The sequence below is a fragment of the Mus pahari genome, chromosome 14 (genome assembly GCF_900095145.1).
Source record: "Mus pahari chromosome 14, PAHARI_EIJ_v1.1, whole genome shotgun sequence".
NCBI lineage: Eukaryota > Metazoa > Chordata > Mammalia > Rodentia > Muridae > Mus > Mus pahari.
Genome location: NC_034603.1, coordinates 65,767,242 through 65,777,172, shown reverse-complemented (window position 1 = coordinate 65,777,172; position 9,931 = coordinate 65,767,242). Strand labels below are relative to the sequence as shown.

The 9,931-nt window shown below is 56.2% G+C and overlaps 1 protein-coding gene across 1 annotated transcript; it reads right to left on the bottom strand.

Annotated features, from left to right (window-relative positions):
• Nucleotides 1-294: 294 nt before the first annotated feature.
• On the bottom strand, nucleotides 295-9,346 carry Ppp1r1b (protein phosphatase 1 regulatory inhibitor subunit 1B). The gene is made up of 8 exons (XM_029546181.1): nucleotides 9,269-9,346; nucleotides 8,843-8,996; nucleotides 7,489-7,549; nucleotides 7,203-7,225; nucleotides 6,758-6,833; nucleotides 2,583-2,765; nucleotides 1,138-1,260; nucleotides 295-1,052 (listed from the first exon to the last, which is right to left on the bottom strand). Exons 2-8 carry the CDS (start codon nucleotides 8,921-8,923, stop codon nucleotides 1,003-1,005), a joined length of 597 nt encoding a protein of 198 aa, XP_029402041.1. The 5' UTR covers nucleotides 8,924-8,996; nucleotides 9,269-9,346; the 3' UTR covers nucleotides 295-1,002.
• Nucleotides 9,347-9,931: the final 585 nt, after the last annotated feature.

Below are 9,931 nucleotides of genomic sequence, written 5' to 3'. Positions count from 1 at the left end.
GAACTCAGAAATCCACCTGCCTCTGCCTCCCGAGTGCTGGGATTAAAGGTGTGCACCACCATGCCCGGTCATCACACACTTTTAAAGGACCTTTGTTATCCTCTGGCTTTTAGCCATCTCCCTCAGGAGCTAGTATGTCTGCCATGCGTTTAGCCTGCAGGAAAGACTCCTTCCCGGGAAGGGCTGGCCACGAGGGGCAAGATGCTGACCCTAAGGTAACCGCCATTTTCCTTGTCAGAACATACCATTACTTCCTGGTCTCTCCTCCCGCCCCTAAAAGAGGAGTCTCAGGACAATTATTTACAAAGATTTATTACAGCGTAGGAAGGGTTCAGGCCTAGAGTCAGGGAAGAAGGGGAAGGGAACCAAGTTGCTGGAGGACAAGGAGAACCAGGCTCCCCCCGCTGTGTGGTCCCTCTAAGGACAGATAGTAAATGCATTCCTGGCACCAAAGCACAAACAAAACGCAGCAAGCAGCCTCTGCCAGTCCATCTTGCAGGCACCCAGCAGGAATGGGATACTGAGGGAGGGACATCTTGAGGCTCTGCAAAGAATGCTTGAAACCTGGGCCCTGGTTGAAGTCTATGAGAGGGTTGGGGACTCAACGCCCACCACAGGTAGGGGATGGAGGAGATCTCAGGGCACCTGCAGGCTCTCAGTACCTCCTTTCCTCAGACCTTAGGGCCTGCCCTGGGGGTCTCCTGTGCCCAGGGGAGAGAATCTGGAGAGGGGACTTGTGGAGGATGAATGGTTGTTTATGGCCTTCTGGGGTTCCCAGTGTGGGCTCTCTCACCTCCCCCCTCCCACCGGGTAAACAGAAGAGTGACTGGCAGGGAAAGGCATTGGGGACTCTGGGCTTCAGCCAAAGCCAACAGAGACCAGCCTTAGTCTTCTAAAAGTCAGAAGCCGCAGCCCTAGCAGGTGAAAGACAGGGTACAAAGGGGGGGGGACAGAGTGGGTTTCTGGGGAGCACTTCCTCCTGGGAGATACAGGGCTCTGAGCTTATGTGCCAGGCTCAGGGGAGCTGGGATGCAGAGGTTCCTCTCCCGGCTCTGAAAGACAAGTGAAGAGGACTCAAGGCCAGGCTTAGCCCATGAGGTTCCCACCCACCTCCCCAGCCCACACTCTAAAGCTCACCACGTAGTGTAGCTCTGCCTTCCACTTGGTCCTCAGAGTTTCCATCTCTCTGGGGCTCGTCCAGAGGAGGTGGGCGCTCCCAGGGCCCCTCCAGACCCCGGCCACAGGTAGGCTTCTGCCCCACTGGAAGAGAGAGGGCGTACATACATAGGCTGAGTACCCCTCTGGAGCTCTCTGATGGCTTGGGGTCGAGCTTCTGTGACATCCACTGCTGCATAATGGACAGAACACTGGTCTGGACATCTGTCCCTATGATTGTAACTTAGTTCATGGGCACTCTTCCAAAGGGAATATTATGTAAGAAGACCGGTGTAGATTACCTTAGATAATACCTTCTGGGAAGCTGGATGTGGAGGCTCACGCTAATAGTGCAGCCACCAGGAGGCTGAAGCAGGAGGATTGCTTTGAATTCAAGGTCCTGAACTAAGATTGAGATGTACTGCTAAGATTCGGGCAACCTAGATTGCAGAACGCAGATCCTATCCTCTCAAGAGGCCCAGAACTGGTCTCCAGGGTTATTCGGGAATGCAGGAAATTGATGTTGTCCCTTGAGGGTCTGGTCATGTGACCCAGGGCCCCCTTCTCCTTCCTGAGGGAGCCGCTTTCATCAATCTCCCACCTGTTCTGGGGTGGGGGTGGGGGCTCAGAAGGAGCTCACTGACACCTCACAGCCAGAGATGCAGGAAGGAGACCCAAGGCTGAGCCTGAGTCCAAGAGCTGAATGGGAGCAAAAGACTGCGTGTCATTCCCATTAAAAAAAAAAAAAAAAAAAAAGGGTCCAAAATGTTTAATGTGCACCAGGCTAAATAGATGAAGCACAGCCTTTGGTGGCCAGGCGTGGAAGACACAACCATGGGAGGGGTGAGGTCATTTTGCGTAGATGTCTGTTGCGGCGGTGGGGGGGGGGTCTTCTGGGGATTTCTTTCTGGCTCTGCAGCCTCCTGTGTAGGTTTTCCGCGCCTTATCTCCAGCCTGCTGAGGTTAAAGTAGAGGTGCAGACCAGACTGGCTCTTAAATCGTCAATTCTACATCTGGACACTAGAGGGCACTCTCCCACCCCATCCTGGGAGGGAAAAGACACTCTCAGGGGTCCTGGAGAGGGCAAATCAGCCAGCCTCCTTGAAGCACAGCAGAGAGCACGTGCTAGGTTCAGAAATGCATGAAAGGGAATGTTAGGCTTTCTCTCTACCTCTGAACCTCCTCACAATTCGCTTCCATGGATAGACAGTTCCTTTTTGGGTCTAGCCTCTGTTGTCCTGTGTCTCGCCTTAATTTTTAGAAAAGGATAAACAGTGGGGAAAACTTAATCAGGTGAAGGGTTAACCAAGACTGAGGGGTGCCAGGTCTCAGAAGCTGGCCACAGAAGGACATCACAGGATTCTTCTGGAAGAGCCACGCCTGACCCACGGTAGCAGGAACCACAGACCACAGCCCCTTCAGCTTACCAATGCCCCTGCTGCCTTTCAGGACCTCCGCCTGGCTGTCTTCTTCTTCATCCTCCTCTTCATCCTCATCCTCCTCGTCATCCTCCTGGGGATACCCGAGCTCCCGAAGCTCCCCTAACTCATCCTCTTCCTCCGAGGCCTGGTTCTCACTCAAGTTGCTGATGGTCTGCAGGTGTTGCACAGCTGGCAGAGGGGATGGGGGTGGGGGGGTGGGGGTGGGAAGGAAACAAGGGTCAGCCAAGAGGAAGGAGCAGCTCATGCACCCAACTGAGGCAGAAGTGCTGCCCTAAGGGGTCCAAGTTCAATGGTGAAAGGCCACAATCCACCCTGCAGAGGGTGGGCGTCAAACCAAGGTAGGAACCACAGGCGTACATTTTAATCACATTAGCTCTTAAGCTGTTCCGAGACGCTGCCCTCCCACTCAAGACTGGCACCAGAAAACTCCCCTGCACCACAGGGCACCTGTCTGGGCAAGACCAGGCCAGCACAGCAACAGCTTAGCATTCTCTGGCCAGAGCGCTTCCATAACCAGGTGTCCAGTACTGGAAAGTGTTTACCAGCGTTAACCCCCCGGCAGAAGGTGTCAGGCCTATAGGCTGGAGCCATTTTTCCTGATATTGTTCACAATGATCCATTTTGCTGTGCCCCCCCCCCCGGCCTAAAACTGTCCAGCATTAGATACCAATCCACACCTCTTCCCCAGGCTCCCTGGGCGGGAACAGTCCTGAGCCTGAGGTCACAGCACTCTGACCCATAAAGTCCTGGCTGGGCAAGTGGACTGTTCAGATGCAGCCCTCACAGTCGTGACCCATATCCCTAATCTCCCAGCTCCCTTTGCAGTGACCCAGAAAGCAGCAACACCCCACCACCACCACCACCACGAAGACCTGCTCAGATGCAGCCTAGGAAAGGAACAGCGTGGGCGGCTTCCCAAAGACGAAAGGCAAGGAGAGAAAAAAGACGGGCTGGGGGTTCTGGGACTTATCAGGGTTTGAAGGAACAGTATTGGGTTAAGCCTGGGGTGCTGGAGGGACTGGGGATGTAGCGTTTACAGGACCCTGGGTTTTGTTTCTAGTAGAGGCCTGGAATCACAACACCAATAAAGTAGAGGCAAGAAGATCAGGAATATAAATGCATCCTCAGCTACCTAGTGAGCTCTAATCTATCCTGGGCTACATAAACCCCCTCCAACAAAACTAAAGACTAGAGCAGGGTCAGCAAGGGGCCAGGGACTATCAGCATTTTAGAGTAGGTGAGAGGCACTAGGTCCACTGCCCCCAGACTAGACTCTGCAGTGGCCAGTGGTTCTGGGCTACTTAATCCAACAGCAGCCCCTCCCCTTTGCAGCCCAGGGGGTAGGCTGGAAACCTCCCTTGCACTGAGCAGGGCCATGCACTCCTGCCAACTCAGGGACAGGCACAGAGGGTGCATTGTGTGGGCCCAATGCCCCGCCCTGCCCCCAGCTTCCAACCTACCTCTTCCCGCTGCCTGTGGGTAAGCTACCCAGGCAATAAAATCTCAATAAATTGCCCTGCCCTGGCCTTGGGGACCCGGCAAAGTTTCACCTTGAGCCAACCCAGAGAACTCTGACCTGACCTCAAAGCACCCCACCCCCACCCCGCTGCTCCCCTGGGCTTAGTGCTGCCCACCCTTCCTGGAGGGCTCTTGAATCCTGCCCTACAAAACCCAAGCCTTGCCAGACACTTGCCCTTGCCCAGAAAGGGCTAAGCTTGCCAAATAGAACCGTCTCAGTGCAGAAGGGCCTCTGGGCTGGGGGAGAGGCGGCGGCAGGCGGAGGCGAGTTATTTAGTTCGTGATCCAAGGTGCTGGCAGGTGTGTGCAGTGCCTCTGCTTCCCCCACCCCCAACCCCCAGCCCCACCCCGTGAGCTCCTGTTGGCAGTACTCAGTCTCTCGTGCCTCCCTGGGCCTTCTAGAATCTTTCCCTATAACACTGTCTCCTTCTTTTACCTCTCCATGTCTAAGACCTTAAAAATCCGCCTATCCCAAGTCTTGTTAAGATTCAAGAACCCGGAAGGATGGAGGTGGCCTTACAAGCCTTTAATCCCAGCACTCGGGAGGCAGAGGCAGGCAGATCTCGGAGTTCAAGGCCAGCCTGGTCTACAGAGTGAGTTCCTGGACAGCCAGGGATACACAGAGAAACCCTATCTCAGGAAAACAAAACAAAACAAAAACCAAGAACCCCGGTACAGCCCTCTCCTGACTCCTTCCCACCATTCCTGTGTCTCTACCCAGATGCTATAGACACAGCCCGGAGAGGCTGGAGTAGACAGATCTTTGGTCAACTTTTGGTACACAAGAAATTTCCTGGCCCTAAACTCCTACCATAGCCCACTCCCTAAAGTGTACAACCAAAGCCAGGGAGGGCTGAACTGGAGGTGTAGCTCAGCGTTATAGTGTGTGCTTAGTGTGTAAGACCTGGCTTCCCTCTCTAACACTTCCCCCTGAAAGGACATGGGGTGGGGTCCCCCTCATAGTCACCCAGCCTAGAGTGGAGAAGACGCAGACTGTCTTAAGACAGACTCCCTTTCATCATGTATCTTGAGTCAGCCTCAAACTCACTGAGCACCACGACCTCAAACTTCGTGACTCTGCCTCCTGAGTGGGGGCTCACAGGTGCGTCAGCACACTTGGTTTACGTGGTGCTGGCACTGGCAGCCAGGGTCTCACGTGTGCTATGCACACATTCCACGCCCCAGTCCCAAGGCCCAAGTTTTTGTCCTCCTTGGTAATACGCCACTTGTCCTCATGCCTGCTTTAAGCCCTTCCCTCCGGGAAGTCCTTGCCCGCTGCCACTCGCTGTAGCTTCCTTCCTTCATGTTCCTGTCTCGGGAGAAGGAGAACACCAACCCCTCTCTCTGGTCCTCCCTGCTCCTCCCCTGTGCTCCCAGGCGTGGCAGGAAGGCTGACAGGTGCACCTGTTGACCTTGGCTGCTGGGAAGCCACATCAAACCCCCCCACCTGGGGAACTCTCAGCACACCATTGCTGCCCTCCAGCCCCAGGAGAAGGGACAGGCTGGCAAGAAAGGCCTAGGTGGGGGGGATGGGGTGGGGGGTGGCAGGCCACTGGCACCCAGCTAGGAAGAGGCCTTTGGCTCCCTCAGTGCACCTGCTCTTCCTTCCGGTGTGTCTCCCACAGCTCCCGGGCCAGAAATCAAGTCTCCAGCTGTCCTTAAAACCTGGCTTCACACCACCAGCCCCTCTGCACGTCCCATCTCTTTACCTGTCTTTTCTGGCCTCAGCACTGTCTCTCCTGCAAACTCTCCCTGACCCTCAGAAGCAAAGGGTCCTGGAGGCCAGGGACTGAATCACTCAGTTTTCCTTTCTGTATGAGACACATCCTTGCTGCATTGCCCTAGCTAGCCTGGCATTCACCGTGCGGCCCAGGCTGATCTCATGTCCATAGCCATCCTCCTGCCTCTGGGTCCTAAGTGCAGGGATTGCAGGTGTGAGCCATCAAGTGACTTTGTTTTGGTTTTGCTTTCGGGTATTTTTGTTTTGCTTTTTGAGCCGGGGACTACTCGCTGTGCAACTCTGGCTGGCCTGGCACCCTCTCTATAGACCAGTTTGGCCTTGAACTCACGAAAACAAGCTGTCTCCAAACTGCTGAGCTAACAGGCCTCTGCACCACCATACTGACTTATCTAAAAAATCGACGTTAGAGCTGTAACCCAGGGTGTGTCAATCAAATGCTCTACCACTGAGCTACCCTGTGAGCCGCCGAATCGTCATTTCGCCCATTGCCCCACCCATGAGACCTGGCAATGAGACAGGAATGACATCTTTTAACCCCAGACAGAAGAGTGGATGCAGGATGCAGGAGCCCAGGATGCAGACCTGCACACTGGAGTGGAGCTGTGGGGCGGGGCCGGAGGGGAAGGCAGGCAGCAAGCATGGCCCAGCAGAGACACCATCAGAGTTGTCATCTCAATGCTTACTGTCCTGTAGGGCTACCCAGCTCCCCCCCTTCAACCCTTCAACCTGCTGTTAAGACCCTAGCTGCCCTCTCCCTGCCTCTGGAAACCTAAGAAGGAACTATTCTCCCAAGTCAGGCAGAGAGGGGTGGTGGCAGTCCTTCCCGGCTGACAGTTCTCTTCCTCCCCCACGTGCAGAGTTCCAGGAGACCATCAGACAGATGGGGAGGTGAGATTAGTACCTTTCAGTGACGGGGGAGTATAGGCACAGGGGTTGGGTCTCTTCGACTTTGGGTGGTGCCCCTCTCCAGAGGTTCTCTACAGGAAAGAAGCAGTTGAAACAGGCTCCCCAGGTACCCTTCCCTTTCCCCTCCCCCCAGTGGGACAACTGACTTGGACAGCTGACAGAGCACAGGACACCTAGGCAAAACTCCACCCCCATTAGCAGAAGCCAGATTTAGAGCAGGACCCTCTCTCGGTCGGTCGGTCGGTCGGTCGGTCGTGGACACCCCATGCCAGCCCCACCCCACTAAGACAGAGGGTGACACCAGAACAGGATCTTTCCAGGGTAATGCAATTGATATGCTAATATGTCCTGTGGTGGCCTAGGTTGGCTCTACAGATATCAGTCTACCCCAGCCCAGAGGGCCCAGCTAAGTGTCCTTCCAGCTGCCCCAGGAAACTCACCTGATGTGGAGAGGCCTCCTCCTCTGAGAGAGACCATCAGGCATACAGCAACCATGGTCAAGGAGGAAGAGAAAAAGAATAAGGTTATTTTCCCCCCAAGCCTCAGTCTCTGGGACAGCAAAAGTGTGCCCTTCCCTCCTGGTGCCAACAGGTGCCAAGAGAATAAACCAACCCAGCCAGCTGTGTTGGCCTTCCAGGCCTCCAGTCTCCAGCCTGTTCCTCTCTCCTTGTGGGGGCCCTTAGAAAGGCCCCAGAGTTGGGGTAGGGAGCAGGGAATGGGCCCTACCTGGTGAGGAGTGCTCTGAGACCCGGAACAGCATGGCAGGGGTTGGTCTCCGGCGCCGGATCTAGGGAGATGGAGGAAGGAAGGACAGCATAAGTGCCCTATAGGGGTACCTCACCATTGCACTCAGCCAGCTGGGAGCTGGGCTTTGGAGTCCTCGGGGAGCCTGAGAATCAAAGGCAGTTAGAGCTCACTAGGCTCATGCAATTGCTTTATTTTATGAGAATGAAAAGTCCCGGGCTTAGAGAGGTTCAGCAAAGCACCCAAGGTCACACAGCACACTGGGTCCAAAGGACTCCTAGTCCAGAGGGCCACACTTCACAGCTACTGTAGAACTTTCTCTACAATCAGCTTGAGCACTCCAAGGGAGCCACCTATGGCCTTCCTCACCAAAGGTCAGCTCAAGGACTTCAAAGCAGCTGGACTCAGCAGAAGAGGAAGTCCCAGTACCGCAGGCACCCCCACCCTCACCTGAAGCTCGGGGGGGGGCAAACTCCAGGCACTGAGGGGTCTGCTGGGGTCTCTGGGGGTTAGAGTCTTTCTCAAGCTGTAGAATTTATCACCCAGTTCTCATGAGGAAAATATATATATAAAATTGCTCTCCTTGGCCACCCTAGCTTGGCAATCAGACCAACTGTCAGTTAATTAGGTCCCCTTGGAGCTCCAGGGAAATAGAGAGAGGACCAGGTAATTGAGGCTGAAGCAGCTGCTGCCAAAGGCTGCTTAGGCCCAGGCTTCAGCCCACCCCAGCCAGACACCCCAAGACTGCCTTTGCCCATTTTTTACTGTTCTTCCTCTTCAGAGCCGTTGGCATCTCAGCAACAAGTGTCCTTGCTAGGTCGAGGAGAACATATCTCTCCCTCACACCTTTGTAGGTCTCCCAACCCTAGGAAGAGATGTCAGCTCCAGGTCTTGATAGCAGAGAGTATTCAGAACAATGTTCTGGGGACCCCCCCCCCCCGACTAGGCCCATAGGGTGAGACTGTGGCCCTCTAAACCATGAGTGGTTGAAGTGACAGCCTCAGACGCCAGAGCTGTTTGTGTCCATGGGGTGCCACCAAGGTGATGGGGTCCCCGCGGGGAAAATGACTAGCCTAGCGGGGCTATGTGAGAGCCAAAAGGGCAGTCCGGAGAACTGATTGATTGTCTCAGGACGCTCACTGCAGGAATTCTCCCGCCCAAGATCGGCTTAAAGGTCCGGAGAAAAGTTGCTAGGAGTCTCCAGCGAACTTCCAGTCCTGTGGGGCGCCCCATTGCAGCCCAGGCTGGGACTAACACGGGACGGGACGGACTGTGCTGGGGTGGGGTGGGGGATGTGTGTTGGGGGTGATACGTGGATGGGGCGCGGCCCCCTTACCATCTCCACCTGTCGGGGGTCGAGCTGGCTCGGGGGCGCGGGCACAGAGAACTGGATCTTCTTGCGGTCCTTGGGATCCATGGCGGGCGGCTGCGCGCTCTTGGGGTGTCTGGCTGAGCCCTGCTCGGCTGTCCGGAGCTGCGGGTGGCGCGTGCTGCGCGGAGGAGGAGGGAGAGCACTGTCCCCGCACCCAGGAAAATCCCGCGCTCCACGAGGGGAACGCGCGAGGGCCGGGAGGACTGGACAGCGGGACTCCCTGCAGCGCCTGGCTAAGCGTCCCCAGGTCAGAGCTCAGGGTCCCCGCGCCTTAGCTGCGCGCTACCGGTTTGGGGCGCGGGGCTCTGGCTGCCGGCCTGAGCTATCGCTGGGTCTAGGCGGGCTGCCCTCGGCCTTGCTCTACCAGCTTCTGTCTATCCCCCACTCTACCTTCTTCCTCTCCGCGCCTCTGCTGCTACTGGCTGCACACCACGGGTCCCAACCCTGGGGTCCCAGCCCGTCCTCTCTGCCAGGGACTGGCGCCCAGGCGTTTGGAGGGAGGGCTTAGAGGAAAGCGGCCAATGAGCATCGAGAAGCGTGTTCTCCCGGGCTGGGAGGAGGGTGCGGAGTGGGAGCCAGGGCTAGGGGAGCGGTCCGGGGGCCCCCTGCCGTATCCCCAGAACTCGGCATTGCATTATTAATGGAGTCCAGCGGTGACGCTAAGAGGAGAGGGCAGGGGCAGCTGCAGCCGTGACTCTGGCTTTAACCACTTCGGGGGGGCCCCCGGGACGTGGACTTTTAAGGGAGGCCCGTGAGGTCGAGAAGAGAGTGCCAGCATGTCACGCTGTGAATGGGGGTGTCCTAGAAAGCGAGTGTGAGAGAGGTGTGCGTGGGAGGACACCTGTCAGTCATCATCGTGGTAGGGAATATGTGCAAGTGAATGCTAGAGGCCTGAAGTGCTGTAGCTGGGGAGGGTGGGGGTCGGTGCGGTGTGAGCGTGTGAGTCTGTGTAAGTGTGTCAGAGTGTCAAAGATGCGGGTGTGAGTGGCAGCGTGTGGGAGGACTGCGTGTGTGCGGGGGAGGGTGTGGGTGTGGAGGAGGATGTTAGAGACT